The sequence below is a fragment of the Ailuropoda melanoleuca genome, chromosome 10, assembly GCF_002007445.2.
Source record: "Ailuropoda melanoleuca isolate Jingjing chromosome 10, ASM200744v2, whole genome shotgun sequence".
In the NCBI taxonomy this organism is placed as follows: domain Eukaryota; kingdom Metazoa; phylum Chordata; class Mammalia; order Carnivora; family Ursidae; genus Ailuropoda; species Ailuropoda melanoleuca.
The window spans coordinates 56,439,490-56,460,735 of record NC_048227.1 but is presented as its reverse complement, the minus strand read 5'-3'; the positions used below and the strand labels follow the sequence as shown (position 1 = coordinate 56,460,735).

At 34.5% G+C, this 21,246-nt stretch overlaps 1 protein-coding gene across 3 annotated transcripts in view; it reads left to right on the top strand.

The window, feature by feature from the left end:
- ATG5 (autophagy related 5) overlaps nt 1-21,246 on the top strand; it is a 122,336-nt gene that overhangs the window by 86,625 nt on the left and 14,465 nt on the right. For all 3 annotated transcript variants that reach the window (XM_019806211.2, XM_002925483.4, XM_011232656.3), the window contains one exon: nt 17,288-17,405. In XM_019806211.2, the coding sequence (XP_019661770.1) occupies nt 17,288-17,405 (118 nt within the window). The remainder of the gene's footprint in view (nt 1-17,287; nt 17,406-21,246) is intronic.

Below are 21,246 nucleotides of genomic sequence, written 5' to 3'. Positions count from 1 at the left end.
TCCTCACTACAGCCCTCTGGGGTATGTTCTGGTACTGTCCCTATTGTGTAGATGAGGTAATTGAGATAAAGATGGGTTATTGAAACTTGCCCAAGGTCACCCTCACCTTAGTAAGTGGAAGAGCTGGGATTTGAACTTGGGTAGCCCGGCTCCAGAGCCCAAACCTCTTAATCACTGTTCCCTTTGATAAATGTTACATTCATTTCTTTTATTTTCTTACTCTGTTCTAGTGTAACTTTCCATTTGAGACTGTTTTCCAGTTTTTACACACACCAGGCTTCTTATTACTCCACTCTTTTGGTTGTTTCCTGCCTTTAGTCCTTTTTTCTTCTAATGGAGACAATGCATGGACAGAAAGTAAAAACATAACATCCTTTAGTGTGAAGAGATTGAAACAGATAGCTAAAATTGTGTGATCTTCTTTCTCTTTTATTTATAGAATGTTCTTTTTCTAATTACCAATTAAGCAATTTTTAGTGATCACATTAAAACCTGAACTCTCAAATTTAGGGCTAGAATGAACTTCACTCCTCATGCTTAAGCATGTAGTAGTATGGGATAATTTTAAAAGCCAAAATATTAAATACCTCATTTTTAAAGAGAGATGGATTATGATATGATGGTCTTAATTATTTCCCTAAAAATGCTTTTTTAGCTTCCTGCGCAAAGAAATTCTTGATAGTAATACAGTGCTTAGTGTTTTCATGATAATATTCTAACATTTGTAAAAATTAGCCTTATTGTTACTTATTGGTATATAGCTCATTCTCTGCTTTTGATAATTTCACCTGTCCTTAATACCTCTTTGAGAATGTGAGTAGATTTAGTGGAAAAAAAAAAAAAAGTTAGTCTGTGAGTTAGACGTTGAGTTAGTGAGTTAGAAATTTGACCAGTTGGTAAGTTTGAAATTTGACAAAAGCTTGGGTTAAATGTGAGATGGCTTAACAAATTATAATTGTTGGCTAAAATGAAAATAAAGCTGTTTCATATCTAAGTTCAGTAGTATTTATATCACAAACTATGATCTTCGTATATAACTCTTTTAAGAAAGTACTTTCATATCAAGTTAACTCCTTGATTATTATTATGTATTTATTAAGGGCCCTCGGATTACAGTTAATGTTTGAGTTTCTTGGAGAAATTGTTAACCTTGGTAATATATCCCAGACACAACCTATACCTTAGGATGCTCTGCCAGAGTCTTACTGCTGCTTTAATGATTGACTTGTCTTCCCATCTTTCCCTAACTTTCCCTGACATGGGTTTTAACTTCTCAATTTACTGCTGACCTAAGAGGGTCTTGGCAGTTGCAAGCCTGAACTTAGTCCCAAATAATGTTCCTTTAACTTAATATTTGAAAAGATCTGAGACCCAAATTGGCTTCTTTGTGTGACCATCACCTGAACCCAGTCCCTTTTCCTTCCATCTCAGAATGCCAACCTCCAGAAATGCTGCCCCGTAGGGTGGTCATTAATCTGTTAATAATTTCACAGTGTAAAAAAATTTGCTTAATCACGTATCTATTCCAATAGTGAAAACTACCTTCTAATTTTTTTTCTGTTCTTCTCATAAATGATTTTCATATAACATGCCAGAACACACAACACCTGTCTGTTAAGAACAGAATTACTAGGCTTTGATTCTTAGTAGTGGTTCCTTCTTTTGGGTAAATATGACAGTTGCTTTTGGTTTAATTACTCATACTTTTAAAATAACTACTTACTAATAATTTCAAGTAGGTAACAAATAGGATGAATACTTAGGAATATTAGAAGGAAAAACCAGTGGGGAAAAATGCAAGAGTAACCCCTTCTTTATGTCTGCCCTGGGCCTGGCAAATTTTGTTTGACATTTCATTTCCTGGTATCATAGTCTTTGATGAAGGGGGTGTATATCTTAGTTGTTGGGTCATACTTAACTTTTGTTTTGTTTTGAATTTTCAAGGTCTTATGGGGGGTTGTATAATCTTTGTTATCCATGAAGATTGTTTATAGTACTAAGAAGATAATACATATTCAGAAAAACCTATATAGATATATTGATACGTGTATTGATTATATACATATATTACATATAGATGCAGATATTGATGTATACATATTTGAAACTCCTCAGATCCTTAAGCAAGGATTGATTGTGATAAATTGAAATGTTAATTCTCAGTTAAGAAATATGATCTAGGGGCGCCTGGGTGGCTTAGTCATTAAGCGTCTGCCTTCACCTCAGGGCGTGATCCCGTCGTTCTGGGATAGAGCCCCACATCAGGCTCCTCCGCTGGGAGCCTGCTTCTTCCTCTCCCACTCCCCCTGCCTGTGTTCCCTCTCTCGCTGGCTGTCTCTATCTCTGTCAAATAAATAAATAAAATCTTTAAAAAAAAAAAAAGAAGAAATATGATCTAGTATAAACATTCAGTTGTATGTATTATCTTACTTTGGTGTTTTGGAGGCATTTTACAGAATATATCTTGTCTTAAACAGGATATACCTCTTACAGGTCTGCTTCTAAAAAGGCTAAAAATTTAAAGGAAAGTAAGTACTTGTTCAGTGATCCATTGTTTGAGTATACTATTTGCAGGGGGCGGGTAGGAGGGCAAGTTCTCTATAGTGGAATGCTATATCTGATCATGAGCTCATCAGAATTAGGTCTACATTTGGAAACTATATTTGGTAGACCATAGATCTACCTTGGCTGTGATCTTTTCATGAAAGTCACCTGTTGGGATGCCTGGGTGGCTCAGTTGGTTAAGCATCTGCCTTCGGCTCAGGTCGTGATCCCAGGGTCCTGGGATCGAGTCCCTCATCGGGCTCCCCACTCAGCAGAGAGTCTGCTTCTCCCTCTCTCTCCCCCTCCCCTGCTCATTCTCTCTCTCTCAAATAAATAAATCTTTTTTAAAAAGTGACCTGTCTACATGCATATGTTGTGACACAATTTTGTACACAACATAAATTAAAATTGTACTAGTTATGAATGATAATGAATTAGTAAGCTGAGGATTTCACATGATTATTGAGTTCACTAATGAGTGATTTATATTTTAGATACATGGCTAAGTCAATGTGCACAAAACTTTGAGAAGTCAAACTAATGTATGTTACTTATTTATTGAACTTAATTTAACCATGTTTTACACTAAACTTGTCTTTAAAACGTTGTTAATGCAAATTGCATTTGCCATGTAGACAATTAATATATTAAGAAATAACATGCTTTCAAAACTGAAAACTCAGAAATCTGATGTAATAAGATTCTTAACATTTAATTTGTCTAGATCTTTCAAAGCATATATAAGAGGAACACTTCATGTGTATAAAAGGAAAGAATTTCTCCTGCTAGTTTAAAATTTGTGAGAAATCATATACTTCAGTAGGTCCTTCTGTCCTTTTACTCTTCCTTTCTCTTTTCTTTTCCTCCTTCCCTTTTCTTTCTCTTCATCTTTCTGTCCCATCTTTCCTCCTTTACAGAGTCCTTCCTTTTCTCTGCCTCACAAACTGAGAAGTGTTTTTACTATGTAGTAAAGCATTTCCTATTTTAATTAAAGTTTTGAGGTTTATTTTTAAAAGCAGAGCTTTGCTATAGGAAAAATACCTCTATTAGCTTACATTGAAAATCCTTTTCATCATGATGAGGGTAATTATCTCTTACTTCTAAGAAGTAAGCCATAGCTAATTTCTGACTCTGTGTCCATGTTTAAAGTAACTTAGAATCAGCTTGGCCAGTTCTGACGTCTGCTTATGTAATGCGGCATCCGTACTCTTCACTAGGTGTTCATTTTAGCTACAGATGCTTCATATAAAACAGGGTAGAGTAGCTTTCAAAAGGATGTACACATCAAAGTGTAACGTGAGCTCAGTTTTTACATTGCATGAGGAATCCTTAATGGAGTAGAACTAACAAATTTGCTTTTCCCCCTAATACATTGTCATTGTAAAGTTTAAAGATTTTTTGACTTACATGACTTCCTAAATCATATCATATATAAATGAATAGTTTTATTACTTTGGAGTGTTTTAACAATGCCCATATTAAATATTATTGAAATCCATATTCTGTGTGATAAGGAAGGTTTCCTTTAATTACAATTCTAGGGACTAATGATGTTGCTTTTGGAAGAGTAAAAAAACTACTTAAATAAAGCACTGTATTTTTAAGTTGGAATACCATGGTCTCACTCATTTTGTAGTTTAGCTAATACCTATTCATGAGGCCAACGAAGTTTATCATTTTTTAAGACCTGATTCCTAAGAGGGCTTTAAAGTAAGTACAGTGATTGTAGCTGTTAGCCACAGTGTATCCTCTTTTGCTAGTGAATTCTTTGAAGCAGAATGCCTCTTGCCTCCCCTCGCCACAATCTCCTTTCCATTTCTCAGATAAGCTCACCTAAATTACACAAGAATTCATCTTTGATGTATGTGATCCTCTTAGAACCCCATTTAAAAATCACCACTTCAGTGTACTAAATAAATGTTTGTGCTATTTTAAAACTTCCATTATGAAAAAGAAACCTGTAATTTGACTTGCTGAATTGGTGGTATTGGATTATTACTATCTTGAAATAAAATGCTCTTGGGATACATCAGCCTACTTTGGATTCTATAGACAGTTCTCTGTACATATTATATTCCCAAAATTTCACATTTTTGGGGGGAGATGGGGGCTTGTATGCAGGGGAAGGGGGGAGAAAGAGGGAAAGAATCCCAAGCTTACTCCCCACTGGGTGCAGAGCCCTGTCTCGTGACCCTGAGATCATAACCCAAGCTGAAACCAAGAGCCCCACGCTCAACCGACTGAGCCACCCAGGTGCCCCACCTTTCCAGATTCTAAGTCACGAATTTGCAAGAGGAAGAGTTTCCTCTTACTGCAGAGTCCCTTCTCCCCATTTAGGTCATAGCAGTGTGGATGGCAATCAGAGGTTCCAAGCTAGTAAGGAAGGACAAAGGAAGATGAGCAGTTCCTTTGCTACCCTGACTGGTGGAGAGGTTTCTGAGAAAGCTCAGAAATAGTAGACATGTGAGTCTATAATCTGGGTAGCAGTTTATCAATAAGGACTTTATTTATGATCCAGACACTATATTTGGTAAGATAGACTACTTCTATTTTATATAACACCTTATTATTAAATTCCATGTCTATTTTAGTACACCTTACCCCCTTTTAACTAGCATTTTTAAATTTCAGAACCTTTTTGGCTTTATTTTAAGTATCAGAGCATGAATTTTAAATGAGTTTTGGTGAACATTTAAGGCAAAGTTATTTAAATTTCCATGGACAACATTAAAATTGCCAGTATGCTGTACAACTTTTTAAAGAAAAATCTGTAATTTTTTTTTAAATTAATGAGGGCGGGAATATTTCTCTGATCCTTATTGTTTGGGGGCTCTTAACCTTTAATTTTTTTTTTCAATTCTGAAAGGAAATATAATTAACATTTTTTAAAAAATCATGAAGTAGACATATGGTATGATGAATACTTATAAATCAAACTATGATGAATCTGGGCTATCACCCCAGAAGGATTCCTCTCACAATCCATATGAGGTCTTTTTACATTATTTTCTTTTCTTATAGCAGCTTTATTGAGGTATAAGTTCGTTATCATAAGCTTCCCCCTTTAAAAGTGTACTATTCATTGATTTTTTTCCCTTCTATTTTAAAAATATTCAGAGAGTTGGTGCAACCACCACTACTATATAATTACAGAACATTTTTATCATCCCAAAAAGAAACCGTATACCACATTAGCGTCACGCCTCATTCTCCCTTTCCTCCAGCCTGTGGCAACTAAACTGCTTTCTGTCTCTGTTTGCCTGTTCTGAACATTTTGTATAAATGGAATCTTATAATATATGGCTTTTTGTGTCAGGCTTCTTTTACTTGGATTATATTTCCATGGTTCATCAGTGTTTTTGAATGCTTCAGTACATTCCTTTTTATGGCCAACTAATATTCCATTGCAGGAAAAAATTATGTTTCATTTATCCATTCACCAATTGATGGACATTTGGATTGTTTCTGCCTTTTGGCTATTATGAGTAACTGCTGCTCTGAACATTAGTGTGCAAGTTTTTGTGTGGACATATATTTTCATTTCTCTTGGGTAGATACTTAGGAGTGGAATTGCTGAGTTATGTGGTAATTCTGTGTTTAATCTTTTGAGGAACTGCTGGACTGCTTTCCAGATCATCTGAACCATTTTACATTCTCACCAACAATGTTCAGTGGTTCCCATTTGTCTACATCCTTGCCAACACCAGTTATTTTCTGTCATTTTAAGTATAACTGCCTTAACAGCTATGAAGGGGTGTATATTTTTGGTTTTGATTTGCACTTCCCTAATTACTGATGATGTTAAACTTCTTTTCATGTGCTTACTGATTATTTGTATGTCATCTTAGGAGAAATATCTTCAAATTCTTTGCTAATTTTTTAATTTTGTTGTCTTTTTGCCGTTGATTGTAAAAGTTTCTCTATTTTGGTTATGAATCCTTTATCAGATACATGATTTGCAAATATTTTCTCACATACCGTGATTTTCTTTTCATTTTCTTGATGGTGTCTTTGAAGTACAGAGATTTTTCATTTTGATGAAGACTAGCTTACTTTTCCTTAGGTCATTTGTGCTGTTGGGTTGTCATATCTTCTTAAGAAACTATTGCATAATTCAAGGCCATAAAGATTTCCTCCTGTGTTTTCTTCTAGGAGTTTTAATACATTGCTTTTTTTTCATTTATTCTTTAGAGTAGTCAAGTGCTATTTTTTTTTAATTTTATAATCACCAGATTACTTCAGCAGGGAGAACTGTGAAATATTTGTCACTTGTTTTCATTTGTTACTTCTAAAAAAAAAAAAATCACCAAAATTTATGAAATCTGCTTTTTTTTTTTTTAAAGTAAACTCTTTACCCAGCGTGGGGCTTGAATTCACAACCCCAAGATCAAGAGTCATACGCTGTACTGACTGAGCCAGCCAGGCACTCCTGCAAAATCTGCTTTTGATGATACTTCAGTGCGATGAATTTTTAAAATTATTTGTGTCAGAAACATAATTTTCCATGTTCCCACATTATAAACTTTATTTAGCAGCACTGGAAAAGCCACAGACCATGCTAAGAGGGCTAAGGATCTTTGTAGAGCTTCACTAGCTCCTGGCCCAGGGTTAGAAGGACTTTTCTAGTGGATGAGACACTTAACTGAGCATCAAGAGAACAGAATTTCAGTTCTGTGGTCAGTACAACCTCTTTTACTCAAATGTTTTTTCTTGCTACTTTGATTTCTTTATTTACACAAATTTAAAGTGCTGCCTAATTATTGTACGTAAGTATACCATAAAGATAGAAATAGTCTAAATATAAAAGTGCCCTTTTATTCTTCAGTAGAAAAGTTTATTAATTGCATCACTCTTGTATGCACCTTTTTAGTGTGGATTTGGATAAAATTCACAAAGATATTTTAAATCTCATATAGATCGTGAAATTTAAACTATGATTCTCTTGATATGGTTTTCAAATCTTTTGGAAGAAACTTTAGAAGAAGTAAGATAATTATTACTAAAAACATCAGTCCTAGCACTTTTGTAGGAAGCTTCTCATTTGGCCACTTTACTGATAATTTCATATAAAAAATTTAAAAGCCATAACTTGTTTTATAAATCAACTTTTATGTAGCATTCAGTTGATCTCAATCTTGAGTAAGAGGGTGCTTCCCTCTAACACATTTTATTCAGTGAATGGATATGAGGAAGACACAAGCTGTTGCCTGTATTTGAAGAATATTTTCCTTAACCATTTATGTGACAAAATATATTTGGCATTGTCTAGACAGAATTATAATAAATACAGCAATTTAAATAACACAAAACACGAACTTCAAACCAGATGTATGGATATAATTCTGATGAGTGCTTTCATTTAATCATAGTCTCAATTAAGATACTACTTCTTTGAGGATTAAGTGTCCTTGACTATAATAATGACAGCTTTTCAACTGTTAATTATTATTTTTTAGTGTTGTTGGGAATATTAAAAGTGGACTTCAGACTCTGGTATCATAACTACAGAAAGTGCTTATTTTCAGGTCTCCTACATCCCTACATAGAAGATAAAAGTAGTCTGATTAAGTAGCACAGACTTCCCCCACACTCCCCACCAGCTCCTCTCCTTGCCTCTCCCCCCCACTTCCGACCACCAAAAGGACTGTTTACTGTAAAGGTCTAAAAGCATTCATTTGAAAATGGTCTGTTCTTTTTACTTAATGAGGTATTATAATTGTGTATATTCTTAAGCTAATTTTAATATGAGACTTCTTTTGTAAAGCTTGTGATACAAAATTTGACATGCATGAATATATCTTCGGCCAAATATGCATGTGACAGTTTGAAGCACTATCATGTGTCATTGTTGGTAATATCTGGCAGCATATCCTGTGTAAACCCCTGTTTTCTTTTTCTTTCTGCCACATATTTATTCTAATTAACAAGATTTCAAAGGGAACTGATGCTTGAATACCAATTATTTTTCATTTTCTCTGTTACTGATTCTGTGAGGACTAATGTTACCTTTCTTTGGTTCCACAGTTATCAGTGGTTTAAAAGGGAGGAATGAAAATCAATTCTTGTTAAGCACCTGTTGTAGTAGGTTTTGTATGTATCTCATCTTACTTATCATGGCAGTCATTCAAAGATACATATTATTGCCATTTTTCAAATTCAGAAACAGACTGCTGAAGATTGGTGTAATTTGCCCAAGATATACAGTCAGTCATGTTGTGAGTTGGGACTCCACCAAGGCTTTGTTAATTTCACTACATTTGGCATTCCAAGCGCTAGATGCTAAGCTCTTAGCTCGCTTTTGTCCCCCCATTCACTCATTTCTCACAGGTATCATTATACGGGGCAGCTGCTCTCTGAATCCTTTAGTGAGGAGGGACATGTGAAAGAAAGGATTGATACTGCGCTTTGCCTGAAATGGTTTTATCTCTTTCTCTATTTAAAAAAATACTATGTATTTCAAATTGGAAACTTTAGAACCTTCTATATTCCCTTCTTTGTTTTCATCCTCTTTTGAAACTCCCTAGTGTTTTCATACCTTAAATTCTACCACATTTAGCATATTTTCCTTTGTACCTACTGGTATATATCTTCCACTCTTAGAAGATGAAATCACGAAACCAGTTACAGCCTTTTCGTTTTTATTTTTGTTTTTGTTCTAGCTGCCCAAAAAGTGCAGTTAAATTTTGTGCTCAGGCTTTTAAATTTTCTCTCATAGCACTTTGTACATATTTCTCTTACCATTTAACACTGTATTACAATTATTTATGTGTACTTTATTCATTTTGTTTCTACCAGCAGCAGTGCCCTAGTAAGTAAGTACTCAGTAAATGTTTAATGAGTAAAGATTTCTGAGGTAATTTACCCCCTGCCCTCTGGTCATTAGTCAGAGGTCCTGTATGTGGGTACTGCTATTGGGATAATTTTATTCAAACTACATGTGTTAATAGTTTTTGTTGTCACTATACACATGCTTTTGTTATAAGCATTCTCAGTTTTTTTAAACATAGGCAGGAAATAAGTACAGTATTCTTCATTGCAGTTTATCTTTGTATCTTTGTAATGCCTGTCACTGCTGTTAATGGAGTATCAGTGACTGTGTGATTCTGTGAAGTATTATATTGTGGATTTGGTTTTTTGTTGCTGTTTTTACCTCGGAATCTATAAGAAAGTTATATCAGTCTTCATCATTGTTACCATCTTGGTAACAATGAACTTTCAGGGCTTATCATGTAAAGCTTTTCAAATTATTAAATTTAGTTCATATTTTAAAATTGTGTGTCAAATGAAAGTACACTGATTTCGTTGGTGAGCTTTTTGATATTGGAGGTAGCTTCTGTGTGTGGATGACATACAGTTATTTGTGTTATGTTAGAGTTTTAAATGGTAAAATCTAGGTTTTATAATGTCTTTCAGTTTAATTTATGCTGGTTATAGATATAGTAATTTTTATATACAAATGAGAGCAATCCTTTTTACTTCTTACTATTTATCTAATTTATCCTCCTTCAGATTCAGTTCTTCTAAAAGACTTAGAACTACTTATATGGCCATTGAAACAAATCAAATTATATTCTTTATTAATCAACACATAGACTTAGCTAATTTGTTAAGTTCAGTATAGCTGATTTTTAAAAAATACCTACATATCTAACAAATGAAACCCTCTGCTATACTTACAGAACTCTTGTAAATCAAAAAAATTATACTTGTAAATGTAGTGAATCAATCATCCTATTTCTGAGAACTTACAAACTATACACACAAAGCAGTTAATGACGTAGAAACTTGTTACACCTGGGAAAATGCAACATATATAAAGTATAAATAAAATAGTTGTTTAAGAATACCCATCTAAGGCTCACCGGAGCAAATGATCACTTTACAGGGATTCAGGTCAGTGGTTGGAGATCCTGAACCTGGATACTACTACTAGGATGATTCTGTCCAAGCTTTTTTTTTTTTTTTTTTAAAGATTTACTTATGTATTAGAGAGAGAGAGAGAGCGTGCACAAGCGGGGGAAGGGACAGAGGGAGAGGGAAAGAGAATCTCAAGCAGATGCCCCACTGAGCAAGGAGCCCAACACAGGGCTCAACCTCAGGACCCTGAGATGATGACCTGAGCCAAGATCAAGAGTCAGACGCTTAACCGACTGAGCCACGCAGGCAGCCTTGATTCTGTCCAAGCTTTTATGACAACCAGGTCCTTTGTCATCATCAGATTCTGCCTGCTGTTTCAGTGGGAGACCCCTAACCCCGTACTCCTTCCCACCTTCCTGCCTTTTACTGAAGGCCATTTTTAAGGTTCACAACCCAGTGAATTACCTTGCACCTAGTGAGCATCTTTTAGGTTGTATCCTTGCTGAATTTTTGTTTTTCTCTTTCGTAACTTTTAGTCTCATTTTGTTTCAGTGAATAGAATCTCCTTTTACTATCTGATGGGATTCTTCCTCCTCTTTATGGTCATTGACTCCATGGTCTGACTCCATGGTCAGTGAGCCAGGTGTGTACCCTTCTAGCTGTAAATTGTAATTTTTGACAAAACCAACATTTCTAATTCATATTATATGTTAATACAACATATATGACCAAAACAGTAAAATATCGGTAATGCCGTGTAGTGACAGGATGGCTGTGAGATTAGTATATCTTCTTATAATCCTGCATGTTTTGTTTTATGACTCAATACAAAATACATATTTGTATTCAGTACATTTCTGTTGAGTGTCAGGTCACATTGATGAGAACATTAACAGCACTTATTGAGCATTTACTATGTGCTAGTCATTGTTCTAAATGCTTTACATCAGTTTAACATGTATAATCTTCACATGCAGTTTTAAGAAATAATACAGAAAGATCTTTATACCCTTCACCCGGTTTCCTCCATTCTTGACGTCTTGTATAACTATAATATAATATCATAACCAGGAAACTGACATTGATACAACCCACAAACCTTGTTCGTATTTCATCAGTTTTGTTCCAACACAAACATTCCTAGGACTACCCTTTTTTTTTTTTTTAAGATATTATTATTTAAGACAGAGAAAAAGAGAGGGAGGGAGAGGGGAGCAGAAGCAGGCTCCCCACTGAGCAGGGAACCCAACGCAGGGCTCGATCCGAGGACCCTGGGATCATGACCTGAGCTGAAGGCCGCTGCTTAACTGACTGAGCCACCCAGGTGCCCCGGGGCTACCCTTTTATAGCCACAGACATCTACCTCACTTCTTCCTCTCCCTAACCTCTGACAACCATGAATTTGTTCTCATTTCTGAAATTTTATCATTTTACTAATGTTACATAAATGGAATCATGCAGTATGTATGTTTGACATTGGCTCTTTCCATGCAGCATAACTCCCTTGAGTTCCATACAAGTTATTCCATATATTAATAGGGTTGTTCATTATCATAATAATTTATTATTATTATTACTGCTGAGTAGAATTCCATGGTATAGATATACCATAGATAGTTTAACCATTCACCTGCTGAAGGACATTGGGATTATTTCCAGTTCGGTGGTATTACAAGTAAAGCTGCTATGAACATTTATGTATGAGCTTTTTGAGAACCTAAGTTTGCATTTCTCTGGGAATACCCAAGTGTATAATTGCTGAGTCATATGGTAGATACATGTTTGGTTTTGTAAGAAACTACCACAGTCTTTTCCAGGGGGGCCTTTACCATTTTACATTTTCACCAGCAACGTATGAGTGATCTAGTGTCTCCACGTGCTCACCAGCATTTTATTTTAGACATTCTTGTAGGTGTGTAGTAATGCATTGGGGTATGGCAATTTGCATTTCCTTAATGGCTAATGATGTGTCAAACATCTTTTCATGTGCTTTTTTGGCTATCTGTATATCCTCGTTGGTAAAATGTCTGTCTTTTGCCCATTATCTAGTTGAATTCTTTGCTTTTTTTACTGTTGCAATTTTAGAGTTCTTTATGTGTTCTAGATATAAGAAGTTTATTGGAACTGAGTTTACAGGTATTCTCTCCCAGTCTATGGCTTGTCTTTTCATCTTCTTAGGATCTTTAACAGAACAAAAGGGTTTTTTTTTTTTTATTATTTTCATGACGTCCAGTGTATCAGTATTTCCTTTAAGCTGAATTTCATGATTTAGCATCCAGACGTTGAACTTAAGAGAAAATAAGATTTGAATAAACTTAAGTCTGCTAAATTGGGATAAAACTAAAACTGTTGATCATGTCTTAGGATGTGTATTTAGGTGGTCATATGTACCATGATTGTGCTGTGCTTGTATTTTATTATTTCAGAAACTCTACAGTGTAGATATTATGTCCATTTATGCCTGTGCATATATGTGTACATATATATAATTATTCCTGTGTTATAGTTGAGGAAACTGAGGCACAGGAAAGTCGGGTAACTGTGCCAGTGGGTCTGTAATAAATGACACAACCTGGACTTAAAGCCAATTATTTCTGGCTCCAAAGCCTGTGCTCTTCAACAACTGCCTCGCGTTTTTGTTGCAGTATGTACTTTATGAACTCATAAGAATCAAACTTGGTCTTAATGATATATCCATTGTTCCTGTTACTCTTAAAGTCCATACATTGTCTTATCTTTCAGCCTAACATAATAAGTCATAAGTCGGCATTTCTTGTTTTATCAGCTTTAATGTTAACCTGTTTGGTTAACCTGTTTGGCTGTGTTGGAAATAAACCTTTTCCCTGTCTCTTACTTCTTAGATAGAAGATTAATAATAGGATTAGCCTCCAGTTTACACAATAGTTGTAACACACATCATCTCTAAGAATTTGAGGGTAACTCTTGAACTGTCACTTTAAGAAAATGTGTAAGATTCACTAAACTATTACAGATTTAACATTTTTATCAATTTGATTCCTTTGCCTCTGTTCCATGTATCTACAAGGCAAAATCAACCACATAACTTTTCCATACAGGAAAAGTTATTGTTTCATTGGTGAGGGTACATGAGAAGAGGAGGGATGAGGAGCAGCCAGCCAGTAGCACCCCAATTTTGTGTTCTGTTTGGTGTATTTAAGAAATGAGTAACATATTTGTTAAAGTAGCAAGGGCAGTTTCAAAGATGAGTTTATGAAGTCATACTATTTCTTATGAGAGAGCAATACTACCTCTTGGAAGTCACTGAAAATAGTTTGCATATTCACAAAGAAATGGCTAGATTAAGTAAGTATTGTCTTATGTTACTGTTGGAGCAGCTTTCTTGTCTGTCAGGCCAAGATTCAGATTACATGGATATCGTTAGTATTGTCCAGTTTCATGTATACTAAATCAACGTTTGCAGAATTCATGTTTGTAGAGTTTTTTCTATCTTTAAAATTCTTGATATATCAAGAGGAAGATAGCTTTTAAATACTTCTAGCATATTAGTCTTGTCTGCTGAACTTCAGTTTAGGTTTAATGAGATCTGCCAAGAAATTTGCATGAATCTACCCTCCATTCTCATTGCCCTTCTGAACCTCTGTACAGTACTTGAATGCATGATCCATCTGTGAAAGGCTTTTGTTTTAAGGGGCAGTAACTCCCGAAACTGAGTCGTTTTCATAATCTTTGGTGTAACTTACTCAGACACTTAACTGCTCTTTTCTAGAATACTGAATTTTAATAAGAATATAAAGGTACTCTGATAAATATTGAATAGAAGATGTTTATTACATTTTTGATCGAGGTATTTGGGTAATTATTCTTTCAAAGTAAGGTTTTTGTTACATGAGAAACAGCACTTTACTTTGATGAGAGTTTTTTTGGTTACTGTTCTACAGAAATTACTTAGAATATGTTAATACTACAAGGCCTTTTCTCCTCCACCCACGCAAATAACATCATTATAAAGGTTGTTGAAGTTATACCTTTATTATCACTGCTCAGATTTGGGAGAGTAGAAAAAAGAGAGCTACAGAGAAATTATAGGCCATTTTTCTAGGAATAGGAGTGAAGGACACTTTCTGTTTTTTTGATATCTAGCTAAGCCCACTTGGGGCCTTTTTAGCCTATTGCTTTCAGGTGGTTATAATATGTATTATTATAGCCATTCACCTCACAGTTTTGTCACTAAGTAGGGAGTGAATAAATCTTGAAAAAAAATTTTTGACTTTGCTGAAAATCTTAGTGTTTTCAAATCAGACTATGCATGATACATTTTAACTTTATTTTTTTTAATTGGGCGTATAGTCCTGACCCTCCTTTTCCTCTGCCCCAACCCCAGTTGTCATCACATAGGCTTGCATTATTCAGACAGCCTCTCACCCATCTTCCTGATGTTACCCCATAACCGAGTCCTCGTACACAGTGCTGCTTTCCATTAGCTTTTAGAAAAGCCTCTTTCATCACGTCACTTCCTTTGCTAAAAAGTCTTAAAAGCCTCTTCATTGCCTGGAAGATAGAAAACCCTAAGTGGGTGGTGGCTATTTTAAATTATTACTACGGTCCTCTATTCATTTATTTCTTCTCCGAACTCCCCGAACCCTTATTATCGTCACATAGTTAATCCTTGATTGTGCATCACATCGTTCTGTTTCATCTTGTGTGAAATGTATGAACTTCCTAAATTGAAGGATATCAGTCATACTTTTTAAAAAAACCCATAGAGTTCAATTAGTGAAATGAATTGCTTTATATTCAATGCATATTAATGATCAAGATTTTATCAAGTTATCAAGGCTTTTTTACACAGATACTTAACTATTATTGGAATACTATTTTTAACATTTATTTATGTGTCCACTGAATATACAGTATAAAGCTGGGAAAGGTAGGGAGGCCTGGGTAGCTCAGTCAGTTTAGCGTCCCAACTGTTGATCTCAGCTCAGGTCTTGATCTCAGGGTCCTGAGTTTGAGACTGGTGTTAGGCTCCATTGTGGGTGTGAAATCTACTTTAAAAGAAACAAAAAAAAAAGAGCTGGGGAAAGGTAGCTCACAAGCTGTAATCATGTCTATTTTTCTTACATTTTAGTTTATGTCCATATTAAAAGCAGATTATTTTTTATATAAAATCTATAATAGTAATATTGAAGAAATTGAGGTGTACCTCTGTGATTAAAAAAGAAGCAAACTTGTCTTTAATGGTTAGGTATTTGAAATCATTTTATCATAAAGCACTATATGAAAATATATGAAAAATATGTAAAAATTTTTTAAAATACTGTATGTAAATACTACATGTAAAAATGAATATATGAGTATATTTACTTATCAAGTATTCTTATAAAATATATGGCATTGTTCTCTTCTTGTATGTTTTTATGATTTTTTATCCATGGAGACTTAAATATAAAAACTTAACATCTTAAAATAACAGTTGGGGGCAGGGTGTTTATTATCTTTAATATTCATTCATTCATTCTCTCTCTCTCTCTCTCTGTGTCTCTTTCTGTGTGCTTGGCATTGTTCTTCACTCTTTTCCACAACAAACTGAAGAGATACAGATTGTCCCAATTTTCCAAAGAAACTGGATGCAAAATCATAAGAGTGCATAAGTGATAGTGCTGTTCATACACTGGCTGATTTCAGGGCCTCTGCACTGTGTGTCATGAGGCTTTCCTCATCATTGTCATGCTCCTATAAATGAAACTGAATTTTAAAAGTGGGCAGTACGTTGAAATTATCAGCAGTAAATTATGACATACTGCTAATAATAGTTGTCAGAGGAAATGCTATATCTGGTATTTTGAAAAATTTTTTTGGATTCTGATTTATTTTTCTTTTTAATTTTTGGGATATAGTTGATATACACCATTAACATTAATTTCAGGTGTACAACATAATGATAGGACAACTCTCTACATTATGCTGTGTTCACCACAAATGTGGTTACCATTTGTCCCCACACAATGCTATTACAGTACCATTGACTGTATTCCCTGTGCTGTACCTTTTATCCTTGTGACTTATTCATTCCCTAACTGGAAGCCTGGATCTCCCACTCCCCTTCACCCACTTTTCCCATTCTCCCACTTTCCTCGCCTCTGGCAACCGTCAGTTTGTTCTCTATTTATAAGTCTTTCTTGAAAATTTTCAAATGTACAGAAAAATTAAAATAATAAAACAGCTAAGACTGTATACCGTTCACCTCGATTCACCAGTAGTTAACATTTTCCCACATTTATACTCAGGCGTGCTTGTGCGCACTCAACCATTTGAAGGGATGTTTCAGACAGCATAGTTCCTCATCCCTAAATATGTAAACGTGAATTTCTTAAAGGATATTGTCCTCATAACTATTATCCTTATAATCATTAAGAATTTGACGTTAATTCAGTAATATTATCTAATGTTCATTATGCATTTCCCCAGTTATCCCAGAAATGTCTTTTATAGCTGATTTTTCCCTCCCACCCAGTATTCAGTCAAGATTTATTTTTGTATTTAGTTGTTATATCTCACCAATCCTTTTTAATCTTTTTATATTGTTTTGTTCTTCCTTTGACTTATTTGAAGAGTTGAAGCCAGTTGTCTTGTGTTTTCTTTTCTCTCCTTTTCTTTTTTGGCCAGTTGTCTTTAGAATGTCACACATTTTGGATTTGTCTGATTGCTTCTCACGATTAGATTTACTTGATTTTATGTTAAGCATTTTTGGTACTGATTTTATGTTGAGCATTGATATTTTATGCTTCTGATTACACTATCTCAGAAGGCATCTGATGCCAGCTTTAAATTTTTGATCTATTAATTTGTAATTCACAGCAACAAAGACTTAATTGTTTGAATTCTTTTTTCATTTTTCAAATAGACAACAACTGAACGACCTTTCATTCAGAAGCTTTTTCGTCCTGTGGCTGCAGATGGACAATTGCATACGCTGGGCGATCTCCTCAAAGAAGTTTGTCCTTCTGCAGTTGCTCCTGAAGGTAATACAGTCAGCAACATTAAAACAGTTCTTTCATTTCTTTTTGTTAACTGAAGTATAACATAAGCATTCTGCATTTATAAATAACATTTACTGGTTGCTTTAGGAAGATATTTTCATTATCTTGTAGGGAACAGTCTTTTGAAACAGAAGCATTTGATGTTTAATTTATTATTTTATAAATTATTGACACTAACAAATTAAGGAATTGACTCTCTTTGGCAAAATAAAATAATACTGCTTTTTAATTACTCTCTTACCACATCTCTGGTGCCCTGGGTCTTTCATTTGTGGGTTCTGTTCTGGTAAATACTGTTTTACATTTTGCATTGTGTCTCTTCATTCTAAAGGAATAAGAGATGGTAAAAAAATTTTCTTACCTTTGGTTGATATTTTAAAGTTCAAAATACTAAATAACAGATAAGTATTTTCTTTGAAGTTTCTACCACTTCCTAATGTTTCAGCATTGCTCCCTTAGGCATTGACATTTCACATGTGCAATTAACAACTTACCCTATTTCATAGTCCTCATTTTGTAGTTTAGGTTAAAATTAATTTCTTGTAGGCAAAGGAAAAATATAAAAATTGCTGAATTCTGTTTTATTAATTGCAATATAAGGAACACAAAATGCAGAGAATAATAAAAGAAAAAAAATGCTATCATCCCCTAACTCATAGAGACCACAATTGACACACACATGCATATAGACACTTGTGTATTTAAGAGGAGTATATATGTGTTTGTAAAATTGTATGTCCTGCTGCATCTTTCACCTAACACAACATGAACATAGTTTTAGTCAAGAAGAATTCTTTAAAGCTGTTTTCTAAATAGCAGCACTATGGTCCTTCATATCGATGTACCGTAATTTGATCATCACCCCATTGCTGAATGACGCAATCATAGTTCTGTTGGTTACCAGGCAATTGGGGAAATTTCAGTGGAATGTTACTATATTTGTTAATATGTTGTACAGACTTGTATTTATTATATAGAGAAATTTTTAACTTGCTACTTTATATCCTTTATGGAAAGAGGTTAGGCATTAATAAATATATTAATATTACTATAACAATATAACTTCAGTAGATAATGGTATGTTTCTTATTAACATTCTAAGTTGGGGTGATTATATTATTACTTACGTGACTAACTGTATCACACAGTTCAAGAAGCATGTAGTGTCTGGGGCGCCTGGGTGGCGTAGTCGTTAAGCGTCTGCCTTCAGCTCAGGGCGTGATCCCGGTGTTCTGGGATTGAGCCCCACATCAGACTCCTCTGCTGGGAGCCTGCTTCTTCCTCTCCTACTCCCCCTGCTTGTGTTCCCTCTCTCGCTGGCTGTCTCTCTCTGTCAAATAAATAAATAAAATCTTTAAAAAAAAAAAAAGCGTGTAGTGTCTAAAGAAATAGTTTGCCTAACAACCATAATTGGAAACAAAGTGGGACTAGGGGAATGTTGATATTTCAGCCTAAATGACTAAACAAAGAATATGGAACTCAAAATAGGTCCTTTGGTCTATGACTGTAACTATTTCCCTTAATCAGATGTGCTTGCCTTTCCTGGCATTCCTGGTCTAGCTCTTCTAGGGTGCACAGATGCTCAGGAGGAGTGGAGGGGGGCACCTAAAATACCAGCAGAACCAGTACCGGCAAGGATTAATGAAAAGATCATTGACTGCTACTCAAAATTGTTGAAATTAAACAAGTTTCATTGGTGTAAGAGGTTATCAGTATTACTGTATAAGGTCTTACTGTATCATTTGTCACCACTGTGCTCTAGTAGGCTCCATAGGCAAGGTTTTTGATGGTGTCTTACATATCTTCGTATCTCTCATGCTAGGGTGAAAACGTTTGCTCAGTATTTCACGTACTGAATTATTTCCTTGTGTCATTACCTGACAGTATTTAGGATCGTTAAATCATGGCATAGTTAACATTAAGTTGATTGTAATACCATAGGAGAAATTGTAGTCTATCTGTATTGCTGTGTAATTTTAGTTTTCAGTAAGAGTTTCAGTTAAATAATTTTTTGGTACTTCAATTTTTAGTTTTAATAAATTTGTAAGTTGTGCAACTATCACCATAATCTAGTTTTAAAATATTTCTACCACTTCAAAAATTCCCTTGTGCTTGTTTGCAGCTAATCTCTGCTCCTACTGTCAGTTGTAGACAGCTACTGGTGTGCTTTCTGTCTTTGTAATTTACCTCTTCTGGATATTTTGCATAAATGCAATCGTATGAAATTGCAACTGGTTTTTTTCACTTAGTGTAATGTTTTTGGGTTTCATCCATATTGTAGCATGTATTAGTAGTTTTGTTCCTTTTTATTACTGAATAGTATTCAGTTGGGTATATATTTTGTTCATTCACTGACTGATGGGTATTTGGATTGTTTCCAGCTTTTCACTTTTATGTATAATGCTTCTACGAACATTCGCATACAGGTTTTTATGTGGACGTACGTTTACATTTTTCTTGAGTGGTTTCCTGGAAATGGAATTGCTAGGTCTTATGGTAGGTTTGTGTTCAATTTTTTAAGAAACTGCTAAACTTTGGCAAAGTGGCTGCGTCATTTTACAGTCCTGCCAGCTTTGCATCCTTGGCAACATACGCTTTTTGTTTTATTATAGCTATCCTAGTGGTTGTGTAGTGGTATCTCTTGGTTTTTTTATTTCCCTAACGACTAATGATGTTGAGTATGTTTTCATATACTTTTTGTTATTTGTAGATATATTTGGTGAAATGTCTGTTCAGATGCCTTACTCATTTTTTCATGGAGTTTTCATCTTACTACTGAGTTTCGAGAATTATTTGTATTTTCTCGATACAAGTCTTTTTTTCTTTTTAAGTTGTATTTATTTAAGTAATCTCTACACCCAACATGAGGCTCAAACTCACCACCCTGAGATCAAGATTCGCTGGCTCTTTTGACTGAGCCAGCCAGGCACCCTAGGATACAAGTCTTTATCAGACATATGATTTGCAATTATTTTCTCCTTGTCTATGACATGTCTTAATTTTCTTTTGAAAAGTAAAAATGTTTAATTTTGATGAGGCCCTATTAAAGTTTTTTTATGTATTATCTTCAGTTAAATAATTTTAAAAATTTTATTTATATTATTCCAAAATCAGAAAGTATATAAAGGAATTTATTGAAAACTCTCTCACCCTACCTATATCTACCAAACCCTAATTCGGTTTCCCTTTCCAGGGACAATCAGTATTGCCGTTTTCCTGTATCTCCTTATAGAGCTTTTTAAGTAAACTTTTATTTTTGAACTAAGGTTACAGAAATTTTCACTGAGAAACCCCAGTAACTTAACCTTACCATTCCATTTCATTTTTTCCATGCCATAAGGGTTGGTTTTTTGTTTGTTTTCTTTTTAAATCTGTTTAATGTCTATTTTGCCACATTTTTGAGGATTTGGGAATATAGATTAGTTTTTCCATTTGAAGTATAATTAAGATATTAATCATTTTTTACTGCTAACAGAAATTGGACTCATACAATTCGTACCTGTCCCATTTGCAAGCATTGGCTTTCAGTTAATTTCTCTGTACTGTATTTTTCATCCTTTTTTAGTACTTTGTAGTATTTTAAAGAACACTGAAAAAATGCTTTTATCAACTAAAAGTAATTGAAATTACTTTATATGGTGACAGATGGCACCTAGACTTATGGTGGTGGTTATTTCATAATGTATATAAATGTTGAATCACTGTGTTGTACACCTGAAACTCATATAATACCTACTTCAGTTAAAAAAAAAAAAAAGAGCAATTGAAATGGCTATCTTACTCTTCTTTTTTTTTTTTTTAGAGAGAGTGAGGCAGGGAGAGG